Genomic DNA, 17,964 nt, shown 5'->3' on the forward strand with positions numbered 1-17,964 from the left:
TGTGGGTTGTGGGTTCAAGTCCCGCTACATAGACTTGAGCACATAAATCTAGGCTGACACTCCCAGTGCAGTACTGAGGGAGTGCTGCACTGTCGGAGGGGCAGTACTGAGGGAGTGCTGCACTGTCGGAGGGGCAGTACTGAGGGAGCATTGCACTGTCGGAGGGGCAGTACTGAGGGAGCATTGCACTGTCGGAGGGGCAGTACTGAGGGAGTGCTGCACTGTCGGAGGGGCAGTACTGAGGGAGCATTGCACTGTCGGAGGGGCAGTACTGAGGGAGTGCTGCACTGTCGGAGGGGCAGTACTGAGGGAGCGTTGCACTCTCGGAGGGGGCAGTACTGAGGGAGCACCGAACTGTCGGAGAGAGAGTGCTGCACTGTCAGAGTGCCGTCGTTCAGCTGAGACGTTAAACCGAGGGCCGGTCTGCTCTCTCAGGTGGATGTAAAGGATCCCACGGCACTATTTCGAAGAAGAGCAGGGGAGTTATCCCCGGTGTCCTGGGGCCAATATTTATCCCTCAATCAACATCACTAAAACAGATTATCTGGTCATTGTCACATCGCTGTGTGTGGGAGCTTGCTGTGCACAAATTGGCTGCTGCATTTCCTTCTTTATCCAGAGAACATAGAAACATAAAAACATAGAAAATAGGTGCAGGAGTAGGCCATTCGATCCTTCGAGCCTGCACCACCATTCAATAAGATCATGGCTGATCATTCACCTCAGTACCCCTTTCCTGCTTTCTCTCCATACCCCTTGATCTCTTTAGCTGTAAGGGCCATATCTAACTCCCTCTTGAATATATCCAATGAACTGGCATCAACAACTCTCTGCGGCAGGTAATTCCACAGGTTAACAACTCTCTGAGTGAAGAAGTTTCTCCTCATCTCAGTCCTAAATGGCCTACCCCTTATCCATAGACTGTGTCCACTAGTTCTGGACTTCTCCAACATCGGGAACATTCTACCCGCTTCTAATCTGTCCCGTCCCGTCGGAATCTTATATGTTTCTATGAGATCCTCTCTCATCCTTCTAAACCCCAATGTATAAAGGCCCAGTTGATCCAGTCTCTCCTCATATGTCAGTCCTGCCATCCCGGGAATCAGTCTGGTGAACCTTCGCTGCACTCCCTTCAATAGCAAGAACGCCCTTCCTCAGATTAGGATAACTAAAACTGAACACAATATTCCAGGTGAGGCCTCACCAAGGCCCTGTACAACTGCAGTAAGACCTCCCTGCTCCTGTACTCAAATCCCCTAGCTATGAAGGCCAACATGCCATTTGCCTTCTTCACCGCCTGCTGTACCTGCATGCCAACTTTCAATGACTGATGTACCATGACACCCAGGTCTCGTTGCACCTCCCCTTTTCCTAGTGTGCCGTGCACCTCCCCTTTTCCTAATCTGCCGGTGAGAATGTGGAACTCGCTGCCACAGGGAGGGGTTGAGGCGAATAGTATCGATGTATTTAAGGGGAGGTTGGACAGGGATATGAGGGAGAAGGGAATAGAGGGTTATGCTGATAGAGTTAGATGAGGAAAGACGGGAGGAGGCTCGAGTGGAGCATAAACGCCGGCACGGACTGGTTGGGCCGAATGGCCTGGTTTTGACAAAGGGTAATCGACCTGAAACGTTAACTCTGATTCTCTCCACAGACGCTGCCTGACCCGCTGAGATCTCCAGCATTCTCTGTTTATATTTTAGATTGCAGCAGCCGCAGTATTTTGCTTTTCTTTGTGTGGCCTGTATCGGTGTCCTATATCCTGCGTGATCCTCTGTGAAAACAGTGAGCACACTTCAAAAAATACTTCATTGACTGTAAAGCACTTTGGGATGTCCAGTGATCGTGAAAGGCGCTACAGAAATGCAAGTCTTTTTTTAAAACAGTGCACACTGCATGTTATACTAAATCTGGGATGTGTTTGCTATTCCCACTGTTTGCAAAAATGTGTGTGTGTGTGTGCCCATCCCAGCATTAACATCTTGACCCTGATGATTAAAACACTCCTTCCATGAAATGGAAAGATTTTTTTTAAACTTTAAATCAGGCAGTTGTAAAGTGGTGCTATAGCTTTAAGAGAATAGTTCCGGGGGTTGCGAGCCGGGCGCATTGATCTCCATTTGTTCGCGGTGTGTGCGCCTCCGCCGCATTCTGTAACATTTCATAGTCCCTCCCCCCCCCCTCCCCTCCCCTCCCAAAACTAGCTCAGACCCCGAGAATGTCCCGACATAGAGTCAGGGGGCACAGGGCGGGCTGCTTTTAGCTGTGAGCGCGAACTGGAACTTCTGCAGCTCGAAACGGAACTTTGGGCGAAACTTTTTTGAACTTTTGCAAATTTTTTTCAAAGTTGGAAAACTTCCGCATCGCGGCGCCATTGAGAGGCAGATGAGCTGCTGAGTCCGGGAGAGGCGAGCTGTGGTCCGGGGCACCGGGCAGAACAAGTCCTGGGGGACAGCTGGAGGTACCAGGGGGCAGTCGGTGACCATCCACCAGCCCCTCCCTCTCTCAAACCCACTCCGAGTAAGGCGCTAATCCTCCTCAATGGACTGATTCTGGCAATGGGAGCGATTGCTGCTCGCTGTGGGCTTGCACAGGACAAATCTGGGCTGGGTTCCAGTGTTGGGAATGGGCGGTGAGCTCTGAATGAGATCCTTCACCCCCCCAGAATTGCAAACTCTCTCCACTTTCCCTTGGACCTGTCTCCAGCACTGAGACCAGGCAGTTTGATTGGGGTTTGAAGCTCTCACCCCGCCAGAGCTGCCAGCCATGGACAAGTACGAAGATCTGGGCTTGGAGGCCAGCAAGTTCATCGAGGATTTGAACATGTACGAGGCGTCCAAAGACGGACTGTTCCGGGTTAACAAGGAGGCTTGCAAACCCGAGTTCGAGGAGACCAGGCGAGTCTTCGCCTCCAAGATGACCAAAATCCACCTGCAGAGGCAGCAAGAGGAACTGCTGATGACGGGGAACCAGCCGGCTACTCTGGGCCGAATGAATGGTGGTTACAGCCAGCAGGCCAGCGATTCTGAGGGTCTTCCCTGCCCGGATCGAGCCCGGGTTAACCACCGCTTCAGTGGGGAGATCACAGCCAAGCCACCAGTGTCTGGGGCGGGACCATCCAACCTACCGGCTCACCAAGGTCCTGTAGATTTCCACAGGTCCATACCATCCAACCAACCGGCTCACCAAGGTCCTGTAGATTTCCAAAGGTCTACACCATCCAACCAACCGGCTCACCAAGGTCCTGTAGATCTCCACAGGTCTACACCATCCAACCAACCTGCTCACCAAGGTCCTGTAGATCTCCACAGGTCCATACCATCCAATCAACCTGCTCACCAAGGTCCTGTAGATCTCCACAGGTCTACACCATCCAATCAACCTGCTCACCAAGGTCCTGTAGATTTCCACAGGTCTACACCATCCAACCAACCGGCTCACCAAGGTCCTGTAGATTTCCACAGGTCTACACCATCCAACCAACCTGCTCACCAAGGTCCTGTAGATCTCCACAGATCCATAGCATCCAATCTACCGGCTCACCAAGGTCCTGTAGATCTCCACAGATCCATAGCATCCAACCAACCTGCTCACCAAACTCCTGCAGATCTCCACAGGTCCATACCACCCAACCTACCGGCTCACCAAGGTCCTGTAGATCTCCACAGATCCGCGCCATCCAACCTACCGGCTCACCAAGGTCCTGCAGATCTCCACAGGTCCACACCATCCAACCGATACTCGCAGGACTCCACACCCAGGTCGAGCTATGGAAGTTATGAGAGCGACGGTGTTGGGACCAGATCTTCTGGACTTGACCACCATGGACCTCCCTTGAGCCCGGCCCGTCCCAGTGTGTCCGCTCAGTCCAGCCCCAGGTCCAGCTGGAACTACGAACCCATCTCCAGCCCCAGGACCAGCCTCGTCTCCTACGACCATGCCCCTTACAGTCCCACCAAAGGCAGCGGCTGCGACCAGCACCGTCTGAGGCCGAGCTCGGGCTCCAGCCCCAGTTCCAGCCTGGCCAGCCCCAGGTCCAGCCTCTTGCAATACGACCAGCTCACTGGGAGTCCCACCAGCACGCTCCAGGACACCCCGCCGGGCAGCCCCAGGGCCACTACTCCTGGTGGCTGTGACCCCGGTGGGTTGCGAGCCCTGGCCAAACCTCAGCACCAGCCGCAGAGCCAGAGGTCCCCGGAGTCGGAACGCTTCCTGAGCCAGCCCTTGGCCATGGGAGAGCCCCAGACCCAGACCCCGGGCCAGAGCCTCCTGTCCCGCTCCACCTTCAGCCAGCAGCCGGACTGCAGTCCCCAGGAGACCTCCTCCAGGGTCCGCCTGCCCTGCCAGACTGTCCTTATACAGCAGGAGCCCGGCCCCAGCACCGCCCAGTTAAAATTAGAAGCGATGACCAAGCTCCTGGAGCAAGAAATGGACGCACAGCCGAAGGCCGAGTACTTTGGTAAGAGTGTTTTATTTATTACTCGACTAATGATCTGGGAAAGCTGAAATCTGGGAGCTGGGGAATTTAAATAAATCTGGAATTAAAGCTAGTGTCAATAATGGTTGTAAAAAAATTGTTGTAAAAACCTCGCGAATGTCCTTTCACTTGCATTTCTATAGCACCTTTCACGACCACTGGACATCGCAAAGCGCTTCACAGCCAATGAAGTACTTTTTGAAGTGTAGTCACTGTTGTAATATGGGAAACGCAGCAGACAATTTGCGCACAGCAAGCTCCCACACACAGCAATGTGATAATGATCAGATAATCTGTTTTAGTGATGTTGGTTGAGGGATAAATATTGGCCCCGGGACACCGGGGAGAACTCCCCTGCTCTTCTTCAAAATAGTGCCGTGGGATCTTTTACGTCTCCTGAGAGAGCAGACGGGGCCTCGGTTTAACGTCTCATCCAAAAGACAGCACCCCCAACAGTGCGGCGCTCCCTCAGTACTGCCCCTCCGACAGTGCGGCACTCCCTCAGTACTGCCCCTCCGACAGTGCGGCGCTCCCTCAGTGCTGCCCCTCCGACAGTGCGGCACTCCCTCAGTACTGCCCCTCCGACAGTGCGGCGCTCCCTCAGTGCTGCCCCTCCGACAGTGCGGCGCTCCCTCAGTACTGCCCCTCCGACAGTGCAGCACTCCCTCAGTGCTGCCCCTCCAACAGTGCGGCGCTCCCTCAGCACCACACTGGAGTGTCAGCCGAGATTTTTGTGCTCAAGATCCTGAAGTGGGACTTGAACCCATAGCCCTCTGACCCAGAGCTGAAGGTGCTGTTGCCCACTGAGCCACGGTTGATACTTTAGGGAAGGAAATCTGCCGCCCTTACCCGGGCTGGCCGATATGTGACTCCAGACCCACAGCAATGGGTTGACTCTTCACTGCCCTCTGAAATGGCCCAGCAAGACACTCAGCTGTATTGAAGAAGGCGGCTCACCACCACCTGTTCGAGGGCAGTGATGGATTGGGCAATAAATGCCGGTCTTGCCAGCGTCGCCCACATCCCATGAGTGAATAAAAAGCAATTTAAAGAAAAGACTTGGTGGATGTTTAATAATCCAAGGCCCGTGGGCTGGTTTGTTGTGGGAATCCTACCCACTGTCGCTGGTTTGCAAGGTGGTGTTTTGTTCATTACAGGGTGTTGCTGGTAATTGATCAGCTCCTGGGATGCAGCGCCCTAATGGTAATGTATTTGGGGGCTGGGGGCAGTTCTGGGAGAGGTGGGGGATCTGGGGGAGGTGGATGGGAGAGGGGGTGGTTGGGGGAGGCGCGGGGGTCTGGGAGAGGTGGGGGGATCTGGGGGAGGTGGATGGGAGAGGGGGTGGTTGGGGGAGGCGCGGGGGGTTTGGGAGAGGTGGGGGGATCTGGGGGAGGTGGATGGGAGAGGGGGTGGTTGGGGGAGGCGCGGGGGGTCTGGGAGAGGTGGGGGGATCTGGGGGAGGTGGATGGGAGAGGGGGTGGTTGGGGGAGGCGCGGGGGGTCTGGGAGAGGTGGGGGGAAGAAGTTCCTGAGCTCATAGAATGAGAATACATCAGAAAAGCCGAAGGTCTGGCCGCAGAGACCTCGAGCTCGGTGCGGGATGTTTAGTTCGGGACCAGCAGCGAGCTTGTGTAAAATCAGCAGCTGTAATAGCATTTGTCAGACACCCCAAGTCGCCATCCATACGCCTTTGCGTTCGTGTTTCGAAGTTTACTGCTTCCTGTTTGAGAAATTTAATTCTGTCCCAAAGTGTAACATCTCGATGAACCTGTTAATAAGTATTGTGTCAGCTGTGCCTAAGTGGGCAGCACCCTCGCCTCTGAGTCAGAAGGTTGTGGGTTCAAGTCCCACTCAAGGGACTTGAGCACAAAAATCTAGGCTGACACGCCCAGTGCAGTACTGAGGGAGTGCTGCACCGTTGATAGGGCAGTACTGAGGGAGTGCTGCACTGTCGAAGGAGCAGTACTGAGGGAGTGCTGCACTGTCGGAGGGGCAGTACTGAGGGAGTGCTGCACTGTCGGAGGGGCAGTACTGAGGGAGCGCCGCACTGTCGGAGGGGCAGTACTGAGGGAGTGCCGCACTGTCGGTGGAGCAGTACTGAGGGAGCACTGCACTGTCGGAGAGTTAGTACTGAGAGAGCTCCGCACTGTTGGAGGTACCATCTTTCGGATGAGATGTTAAACCGAGGCCCCGTCTGCTCTCTCAGGTGAATGCAAAAGATCCCACGGCACTATTTTGAAGAAGAGCAGGGGAGTTTTCCCCGATGTCTTGGGACCAATATTTATCCCTCAACCAACATCACTAAAACAGATTATCTGGTCATTATCACATTGCTGTGTGTGGGAGCTTGCTGTGCACAAATTGTCTGCCGCGTTTCCCACATTAGAACAGTGACCACACTTCAGAGGGCGCTTCACTGGCTGTAAAGCTGTCCATTGCTGTGTGGTTACGGAGCATCAGCAACCAGTGTGTATCCGTCCCATCGCCGCCCTCCTCGCATCGCCCAGTCCACGTTTGGCGGTTTAACGCGATCACTGACATTTTACTAAAGCTCGGAGCAAACTCCATTGCAAGAAGTGCTGGACTGTGCCTCTGGTCCTCTCTCAGCCTGCTGCATGGTGACCTCATCCCTGCATGGTCCAGAGATGTGGTCATTCAAACTCAACGGTTACACAGATTATAGATAAAACTATTCAGATCTCCTCTCGGATAGGCTTTATAAAATGCTGTACAAATAGAGAATGTTAATCATAGAATGACACAGCCCGGAAGGAGGACATTCGGCCCATCTTGCCAGTACCAGCTCTTTGGTAGATCATCATCATAGGCAGTCCCTCGGATTCGAGGAAGACTTGCTTCCACTCTTAAAATGAGTTCTCAGGTGGCTGAAGAGTCCAATACGAGAGCCACAGTCCCTGTCACAGGTGGGACAGACAGTGGTTGAGGGAAGGGGTGGGTGGGACTGGTTTGCCGCACGCTCCTTCCGCTGCCTGCGCTTGGTTTCTGCATGCTCTCGGCGACGAGACTCGAGGTGCTCAGCGCCCTCCCGGATGCACTTCCTCCACTTAGGGCGGTCTTTGGCCAGGGACTCCCAGGTGTCGGTGGGGATGTTGCACTTTATCAGGGAGGCTTTGAGGGTGTCCCTGTAACGTTTCCTCTGCCCACCTTTGGCTCACTTGCCGTGAAGGAGTTCCGAGTAGAGTACTTGCTTTGGGAGTCTCATGTCTGGCATGTAGACAGTGTGGCCCGCCCAGAGCTGGGCAATTAATCCCCTTTCTTCCCCCCACTCCCCCCGCCAGCTCTTTTCCCCATAGCTCTGTATTTTTTTTCCCTTTGAGTATTTATCCAATTCCCTTTTGAAAGTCATTATTAAATCTGCTCCCACCGCCCTTTCGGGTAGCGCGTTCCAGACCATAACCTGTGGGGCTAAAAATTCGGTTGCTTTGCCGTCCTGTTAGCCTCCCTCCCGGGCGCTAACGAGCCGCTAAGCTCCGAGCGCTGCGCTGTCAGCGCCTCCCGGGAACGTCAGTCGAGGTTCACCGACGGCGCTCAGAGTTAGCGCTGTGCCCTCTAGCGCCACCTGCTGGATGAGGTAGGTGCGCGTACATCACCCCGTGGTGGCGAAATTCATTGGGTTCGCCGGCCTTTGCGCCGGGCACTGATCGCGACAGGGAAAGACGGCATTTCCCAAAACTCCCGGGACGATGAGGAGACGGCCGAGCGGGCGGGTATGCGCAAGTTGCGATCTTCGAATTCCCATTTAGTTATTGTGCACGTATTTATAGATATATCACCAACCATGTCTCCGCAAGATCCTGCAAATCCTCTGGGAGGACAGATGCACCAACATTAGCGTCCTCGCCCAGGCCAACATCCCCAGTATTGAAGCACTGACCACACTCAATCTCCGCTGGACAGGCCACATTGTCTGCATGCCAGATACGAGACTCCCAAAGCAAGCGCTCTACACAGAGCTCCTTCATAGCAAGCGAGCCCCAGGAGGGCAGAGGAAACGTTACAGGGACACCCTCAAAGCCTCCCTGATAAAGTGCAACATCCCCACCGACACCTGGGAGTCCCTGGCCAAAGACCGCCCTAAGTGGAGGAAGTGCATCCGGGAGGGTGTTGAGCACCTCGAGTCTCAACGCAAAGAGCGTGAAGAGGCCAAGCGCAGGCAGCAGAAGGAGCATGCGGCAAACCAGCCCCACCCTCCCCTTCCCTCGACGAATGTCTGTCCCACCTGTAACAGGGTCTGTTCAACCAACAAAGAACTCACTTTGGGAGTGGAAGCAAGTCTTCCTCGATTCCGAGGGACTGCCTATGATGATAGAAACCTAGAAAATAGGAGCAGGAGTAGGCCATTCGGCCCTTTGAGCTGCACCACCATTCAATATGATTATGGCTGATCCTTTATCTCAACACCATATTCCCGCTTTTTCCCCATACCCCTTGATGCCTTTTGTGTCTAGAAATCTATCTATCTCGCTCTTAAATATATTCAGTGACTTGGCCTCCACAGCCTTCTGTGGTAGAGAATTCCACAGGTTCACCACCCTCTGAGTGAGAACATTTCTGCTCATCTCAGTCCTAAATTTCCTACCCCGTATCCTGAGACTGTGACCCCTTGTTCTAGACTTCCCAGCCCCGGGGAAACATACTCCCCGCATCCAGTCTGTCCAACCCCGTCAGAATTTTATACGTTTCAATGAGATCCCCTTTCATTCTTCTAAACTGTAATGAATACAGGCCCAGTCGACCCAATCTCTCCTCATACGACAGTCCTGCCATCCCAGGAATCAGTCTGGTGAACCTTCGCTGCACTCCCTCTGTGGCAAGTATATCCTTCCTTAGGTAAGGAGACCAGAACTGCACACAATACTCCAGGTGTGGTCTCACCAAGGCCCTGTATAACTGCAGTAAGACATCCTTGCTCCTGTGATCGGTGGGCGACCGTCTGGCAAGGAGCTGGGGTCCATTTTGTTCCCAGCCTTCAGGTCGTCCCTCTGACCCTCCCCTCAGGCGCTGGGCTGCCGGTTTCTGAGCACCAAACCTTCCGTTGCGATGCTCCGCCATCGGCCCAGGAATCGGGGTGGGCAACACTTCCCTTCGCGCTCCACCTGCCTCCTGGGGCGCAGGAATTGAATATCCCGGTCGGAGGCGGTAAACATAGCCCGCCGCTAACGTTGGCAACCTGTTCAGTCGCCGATTCATTAATGAATTTTTAGCCCGTAGTATTTTTTTTATTCCTCGCGTCACTTCTGATTCTTTTGACAATCACTATGTCACTAAAAACAGAAAATGCTGGACATACTCAGCAGGTCGGGCAGCATCTGTGGAGAGAGAAACAGAGTTAACGTTTCAGGACGACGACCTTTCGAATCTGTGTCCTCGAGTTACCGACCCTTCTGCCAATGACAACAGTTTACGAACATAAGAACATAAGAAATAGGAGCAGGAGTAGGCTATACGGCCCCTCAAGCCTGCTCCGATCTGATCTGATCATGGACTCAGCTCCACTTCCCTGCCCACTCCCCATAACCCTTTACTCCCTTATCCCCTTATCGGTTAAGAAATTGTCTATTTCTGTCTTAAATTTATTCAATGTCCCAGCCTCTACAGCTCTCTGAGGCAGCGAATTCCACAGATTTATAACTCTCTGAGAGAAGAAATTTCTCCTCATCTCAGTTTTAAATGGGCGGCCCCTTATTCTAAGATCATGCCCCCTAGTTCTAATCTCCCCCATCAGTGGAAATATCCTCTCTACATCCACCTTGTCAAGCCCCCTCATAATCTTACACGTTTCGATAAGATCACCTCTCATTCTTCTGAATTCCAATGAGTAGAGGCCCAACCTACTCAACCTTTCCTCATAAGTCAACCTCCTCATCTCCGGAATCAACCGAGTGAACCTTCTCTGAACTGCCTCCAAAGCAAGTATATCCTTTCGTAAATACGGAGACCAAAACTGCACGCAGTATTCCAGGTGTGGCCTCACCAATACCCTGTATAAGTGTAGCAAGACTTCCCTGCTTTTATACTCCATCGTGTTTGCAACAAAGGCCAAGATACCATTGGCCTTCCTGATCACTTGCTGTACCTGCATACTATCCTTTTGTGTTTCATGCACAAGTACCCCCAGGTCCCGCTGTACTGCGGCACTTTGCAATCTTTCTCCATTTAAATAATAACTTGCTCTTTTGATTTTTTTCTGCAAAAGTGCATGACCTCACACTTTCTAACATTATACTCCATCTGCCAAATTTTTGCCTACTCACTTAGCCTGTCTATGCCCTTTTGCAGATTTTTTGTGTCCTCCTCACACATTGCTTTTGCCCCCATCTTTATATCGTCAGCAAACTTGGCTACGTTACACTCAGTCCCTTCTTCCAAGTCGTTAATATAGATTGTAAATAGTTGGGGTCCCAGCACTGATCCCTGCGGCACCCCACCAGTTACAGTTTGCCAACCAGAGAATGACCCATTCATCCCGACTCTCTGTTCCCTGTTCGTTAGCCAATCCTCTATCCATGCTAATATATTATCCCCAACTCCATGAACTTTTATCTTGTGCAGTAACCTTTTTTTCCTGATTTACTTAATCAATGGAGGCATGAACAAAATTGATTTAAAATAGTTACTGAGCCCAAGATTGCAATAGAAATGAATTAAGATAGGAAGCAATAGTTTATTGCTGAGTGAGCGATGCACTGTCGGAGGGGCAGTACAGAGGGACAATGTCAAATACGAGGTCTATGGAGTGTCCTCCTCCGTTTTGGATGCCCCCAAAAGTTTGTCACCATCCTCTGCCTGCTCCACGACGACATGCGGGCCGTGATCCTTCCCAACGGATCCATTACAGACCCAATCCACGTCCGGACCGGGGTCAAACAGGGCTGCGACATCGCTCCAACCCTCTTCTCAATCTTCCTCACCACCATGCTCCACCTCAGTCAACAAGCTCCCCGCTGGAGTGGAACTAAACTACAGAACCAGTGGGAACCTGTTCAACCTTCGCCGCCTCCAGGCCAGGTCCAAGACCACCCCAACCTCTGTCGTCGAGCTACAGTACGTGGATGACGCCTGCGTCAGCGCACACAGAGGCCGCACTCCAGGACATAGTCGACGTATTTACTGAGGCAGCTAAATATCCGTAAGACAAAGGTCCTCCACCAAACTGTCCTCACCGCACAGCACTCCTCCCCCTGATGCATGGCGCGGCCCTGGACACCGTGGACCACTTCCCATATCTCAGGGGCCTCCTATCAACAAGAGCAGGCATCGACGACGAGATCTAACACCGCCTCCAGTGCGCCAGCGCAGCCTTCGGCCGCCTGAGGAAAAGAGTGTTTGAAGACCAGGTCCTCAATTCTGCCACTAAGCTCATGGTCTACAGGGCTGTAGTGATACCCACCCTCCTGTATGGCTCAGAGACATGGACCATGTACAGTAGACACATCAAGTCGCTGGAGAAATACCACCAACGATGTCTCCACACAATCCTACAAATCCCCTGGGAGGACAGACGCACCAACGTTAGCGTCCTCGACCAGGCCAACATCCCCAGCATCGAAGCACTGACCACACTCGACCAGCTCCGCTGGGCAGGCCACATTGTCCGCATGCCAGACACGAGACTCCCAAAGCAAGCGCTCTACTCGGAACTCCTACACAGCAAACGAGACAAAGGTGGGCAGCAGAAACGTTACAAGGACACCCTCAAAGCCTCCCTGATAAAGTGCAACATCCCCACCGACACCTGGGAGTCCCTGGCCAAAGATCGCCCTAAGTGGAGGAAGTGCATCCGGGAGGGCACTGAGCACCTCGAGTCTCATCGCCGAGAGCATGGCCACGGAAGGAGTGTGCGGCAAACCAGTCCCACCCACCCTTTCCTTCAACCACTGTCTGTCCCACCTGTGACGGGGACTGTGGCTCTCGTATTGGACTGTTCAGCCACCAAAGAACTCACTTCAGGAGTTCTTCCTCGATTCCGAGGGACTGCCTATGATGACTGAGGGAGCGCCGCACTGTCGGAGGGGCAGTACTGAGGGAGTGCTGCACTGTCGGAGGTGCCGTCTTTCAGATGCGATGTTAAACCGAGGCCCCGTCTGCTCTCTCAGGTGGATGTAAAAGATCCCAAGGCACTATTTCGAAGAAGAGCAGGGGAGTTCTCCCCGGTGTCCTGGGGCCAATATTTATCCCTCAATCAACATAACAAAAAAACAGATTATCTGGTCATTATCACATTGCTGTGTGTGGGAGCTTGCTGTGCACAAATTGGCTGCCGCGTTTCCCACATTACAACAGTGACTACACTCCAAAAAGTACTTCATTGGCTGCAAAGTGCTTTGGGACGTCCGGTGGTCGTGAAAGGCGCTATAGAAATGCACGTCTTTTTTTTACTATTTATTAATTATAATCTACATGCTTTCCCTTGCAAGGCGAGATTCTGAATCTGCTCCAAGCCCGTGCCTCTAACTCGGTCATCATAAACAGCTTACTTCCCGACCCAACTCTCTCCTGGAAGTTTTAGCTAAAGCCGCCGGGCAGAGACAATTGAATATTCAGCTCTACCCACGGCCTCTGTTGTGAAGGTCCTCTCTGAAATTCCGAGCCCGGCCCCTTCTGATCACCTCGGCCGAGGATAGACCCCCCCCACCCCCCACCCCCTGTACACAAAGTTTGCTTTTGTTGCGTCCGACCACGTTTTTTTTTTAATGCTTTAAAAATGTTGAACAAGGGCGTATTGTGAGTGGCAGAGCGTCCTGTCCAGGTGACTGAGCTGCAACGTTACAGGATCGGGTGACACAGGAGCACATCCATGACCGATCTTTACTGTCGCGGGAAACCTCAGACCGACGCCTCTCCCCACCAATGGTGCCTAAATATACCGCCTTTTCAGGCCACTCCAGTGTATAACATGGAGCCTTCTGAATCACGAGTAAAGTTGAAATACATGCAGCTCGAGCGGCAGAGATGAACACATCTTGGTGTTCTGATTTATGACTTATCCCAGCAACCAGGCAACAGCTCGAACAGCCCTTTTCAACAAGGATTCTGTCAAACCGGAAAAACCAGCTCATACCAGTATAAGTGCAAATAGGACCGAGTCTTCTAGGTCGGATGCCAGAGTTCAGAGGTCACGAATGACCAGAATCTCTTTGGCCGGCTGCAACCTCCCACCTGATTTGCCCAATCGGGTTTGTTGGCACTGAGTGGCATTGACCAGGCGAGCTCCCAACTTTGATTCCTGCTCCATGAGGACCTGGGCCTGTGTGCGACAATTGTGTGTCAGCCGTGGCTCTTGAGTCAGAAGGTTGTGGGTTCAAATCCCACTCCAGGGACTCGAACACAAAAATCTAGGCTGATACTCCCAGTGCAATACTGAGGGAGTGCCGCACTGTCGGAGGGGCAGGACTGAGGGAGAGCTGCACTGTCGGAGGGGCAGTACTGAGGGAGCGCCGCACTGTGGGAGGGACAATACTGAGGGAGCGCTGCACTGTCGGAGGGGCAGTACTGAGGGAGCGCCGCACTGTCGGAGGGGCAGTACTGAGGGAGCGCCGCACTGTGGGAGGGACAATACTGAGGGAGCGCTGCACTGTCGGAGGGGCAGTACTGAGGGAGCACTGCACTGTCGGAGGAGCAGTACTGAGGGAGCGCCGCACTGTCGGAGGGGCTGTGCTGAGAGAGCGCCGCACTGTGGGAGGGACAATACTGAGGGAGCGCTGCACTGTCGGAGGGGCAGGACTGAGGGAGTGCCGCACTGTCGGAGGGGCTGTGCTGAGGGAGCGCTGCACTATCAGAGGTGTTATCTTTTGGGTGAGACGTTAAACCGAGGTCCCGTCTGCTCTCTCAGGTGGATGTAAAAGATCCCACGGCACTATTTCGAAGAAGAGCAGGGGAGTTCTCCCCGGTGTCCTGGGGCCAATATTTATCCCTTAATCAACATCACTAAAACAGATTATCTGGTCATTATCACATTGCTGTGTGTGGGAGCTTGCTGTGCGCAAATTGGCTGCCGTGTTTCCCACATCATAACAGTGACTATACTTCAAAAAGTACTTCATTGGTTGTAAAGTGCTTTGGGACGTCTGGTGGTCGTGAAAGGCGCTATTGAAATGCAAGTCTTTCTTTCACTAGCAGTGGGTCATTGAATATATTTAAGGTGGAGATAGACAGATTTTTGAACAATAATGGAGTCGAGGGTTATGGGGAGCGGGCGGGGAAGTGGAGCTGAGTCCATGATCAGATCAGCCATGATCTTATTGAATGGCGGCGCAGGCTCGAGGGGCCGTATGGCCGACTCCTGCTCCTATTTCTTATATCTGAGAAAAGAACATAAGAAATAGGAGCAGGAGTCGGCCATTTGGCCCCTTGAGTCTGCTCCGCCATTCAATAAGATCATGGCTGATCTGATCATGGACTCAGCTCCACTTCCCCGCCCGCTCCCCATAACCCTTCACTCCATTATCGCTCAAAGATCTGTCTATCTCCGCCTTAAATATATTCAATGTCCCAGCCTCCACAGCTCTCTGGGGCAGAGAATTCCACAGATTTACAACCCTCTGAGAGAAGAAATTCCTCCTCATCTCAGTTTTAAATGGGCGACCCCTTATTCTGAAACTATGCCCCCTAGTTCTAGTTTCCCCCACGAGGGGAAACATCCTCTCTGCATCCACCCTGTCGAGCCCCCTCAGAATCTTACACATTTCAATAAGATCACCTCCCATTCTTCTAACTCCAATGAGTATAGGCCCAACCTGCTCAACCTTTCTTCACATGACAAGCCCTTCATCTCAGGAATCAAGCTGGTGAACCTAAGGAAAGGTCAACAGGGGTTACTACACCAATCAAGATCAGAAGATTAAGACAAGCAAGGTCATTTGTATTTTACCCGTGTTTCTTAAAATCATTCCAGAAATGTTAAGCTCCTGTCTTGCTAATGTCTATTCAAGACGTTAATCACTTTGTGTGAAGAAGCACCACCTAATATCAGTCTGAAATTTGCTTTGAAATTTTTAAAATTCTCATCCGTGTTTACAAATCTCTCCATGGCCCGCGCCCCTTCCCTATCTCTGTAATCTTCTCCAGCCCCACAACCTCCCCGAGATGCCTGCGCTCCTCTAATTCTGCCCTCCTGACCATCCCTGATTATAATCGCTCCATCATCGGTGGCCGTGCCTTCTGTTGCCTGGGCCCCAAGCTCTGGAACTCCCTCCCTAAACCTCTCAGCCTCTCTACCTCTCTTTCCTCCTTCAAGATGTTCCTTAAAACCGACCTCGTTGACCACCTGCACTAATTATTTCTCCTGTGGCTCGGTGTCAAATTTTGTTTTATAACACACCTGTGAAGCATCCTGGGACGTTTTACTGCGTTAAAGGGGCTATATAAATCAAGTTGTTGTTGTAATAAGCTCGAGTGTAAGGTTCATGTGAACAAACTCCTAAAGTAAACTTTTCATTTGCGAGAAACGTGCTACAAATCTAATTATAAACTTGGTTTTAATACAAACCATTGTATTATAAGTTATCTCATTGTTGTAGCCATAACTCAAAGTTTTTCTAGTGACGTAAGGGGTTGAATGGGCAAATGCCAGCACGAGGATACTTCTCACCTTTCTGTGGCTCTCTATCTCCTAAGAACTCGGAGCAGGAGTCGGCCATTCGTTCCCTCGAGCCTGCTCCTCCATTCAATAAGATCATGGCTGATCTTCGACCTCAACTCCACTTTCCCGCCCGATCCCCATATCCCTCGATTCCCCGAGAGTCCAAAAATCTATCGGACTCAGCCTTGAATATACTCAACGACATCATAGGCAGTCCCTCAGAATCGAGGAAGACTTGCTTCCACTCTTAAAATGAGTCATTAGGTGGCTGAACAGTCCAATACGAGAACCACAGTCCCCGTCACAGGTGGGACAGACAGTGGTTGAGGGAAAGGGAGAGTGGGACTGGTTTGCCGCACGCTCCTTCCGCTGCCTGCGCTTGGTTTCTGCATGTTCTCGGCGACGAGACTCGAGGTGCTCAGCGCCCTCCCGGATGCACTTCCTCCACTTAGGGCGGTCTTTGGCCAGGGACTCCCAGGTGTCGGTGGGGATGTTGCACTTTATCAGGGAGGCTTTGAGGGTGTCCTTGAAACGCTTGCTCTGTCCACCATTGGCTCGTTTGCCATGAAGGAGTTCCGAGTAGGGTGCTTGCTTTGGGAGTCTAGTTGAGCATACTCAACAACTCAGCATCCACAGCCCTCTGGGGCAGAGAATTCCAAAGATTCACCCCCCTTAGTGAAAAAATTCTCATCTCAGTCCTAAATGACCGACCCCTTACCCTGAGACTGCGACCCCTGGTTCTAGACTCTCCAGCCCGGGGGGAAACATCCTCTCAGCATCTACCCTGTCAATCCCCCTCAGAATCTTGTATGTTTCAATGCGATCACCTCTCATTCTTCTAAACTCCAGAGAGTATCGGCTCAGTCTCGGATCACCAACCTAATTCTTTTCTCAAGCAAAGCATCTGTGGTTTATTTTCGTAGTGTCTCATTTGTTCAGGAACTACTTACATATATTGTTGTGTAGCTGAACCTTGCTGCAGAGCTCCCGTGATTTCACAGGCTCTCATTCCAACGGGCTATCTTGGCACTCGATTGTGCCTACTCAAGCCAACAGATCTTATTAGCGTTTCGCTTCCTGCTGTAATAAAAAAATCCTGTGTCTCAGTGATCCTTAATTAGAAACAGCACAAATCGCCCATGTAATGAGGGTTACTTGTGCAATAAGAGGCTTTTGAAAGGGAGTTGGATAAGTACCTGAAGGAAAAAGCTTTGCAGGGCTACAGGGAAAGGGCGGGGGGAGTGGGACTAGAAGCACTGACCACACTCGACCAGCTCCGCTGGGCAGGCCACATTGTCCGCATGCCCGACACGAGACTCCCAAAGCAAGCGCTCTACTCGGAACTCCTTCACGGCAAATGAGCCAAAGGTGGGCAGAGGAAACGTTACAGGGACACCCTCAAAGCCTCCCTGATAAAGTGCAACATCCCCACTGACACCTGGGAGTCCCTGGCCAAAGACCGCCCGAAGTGGAGGAAGTGCATCCGGGAGGGCGCTGAGCACCTCGAGTCTCGTCGCCGAGAGCATGCAGAAACCAAGCGCAGGCAGCGGAAGGAGCGTGCGGCAAACCAGTCCCACCCTCCCTTTCCCTCAACCACTATCTGTCCCACCTGTGACAGGGACTGTAATTCCAGTATTGGACTGTTCAGCCACCTGAGAACTCACTTTTAGAGTGGAAGCAAGTCTTCCTTGATTTCGAGGAACTGCCTATGATGATGATGAGAATCACAGAACAGTTACAGCACAGAAGGAGGCCATTCGGCCCATTGAGCCCGTGCCGGCTCTCTGCAAGAGCACCTCAGCCAGTCCTACTCCCCCGCCCTTTCCCCGTAGCCCCGCACATTTATTCCCTTCAGGTACTTATCCAACTCCCTTTTGAAAGCCACG

The 17,964-nt window shown here is 52.4% G+C and overlaps 1 protein-coding gene across 2 annotated transcripts in view; it reads left to right on the top strand.

The window, feature by feature from the left end:
- Positions 1 to 2,198: 2,198 nt before the first annotated feature.
- limd1a (LIM domains containing 1a) overlaps positions 2,199 to 17,964 on the top strand; it is a 71,213-nt gene continuing 55,447 nt past the window's right edge. For both annotated transcript variants that reach the window (XR_011593294.1, XM_070880319.1), the window contains exon 1: positions 2,199 to 4,459. Coding sequence is in view for 1 of the 2 variants with exons in the window: in XM_070880319.1 (XP_070736420.1) it covers positions 2,767 to 4,459 (1,693 nt within the window). In the remaining variant the exon portion in view is untranslated. The remainder of the gene's footprint in view (positions 4,460 to 17,964) is intronic.

This window comes from Pristiophorus japonicus, chromosome 5, assembly GCF_044704955.1.
Source record: "Pristiophorus japonicus isolate sPriJap1 chromosome 5, sPriJap1.hap1, whole genome shotgun sequence".
Classification (NCBI taxonomy): Eukaryota; Metazoa; Chordata; class Chondrichthyes; family Pristiophoridae; genus Pristiophorus; species Pristiophorus japonicus.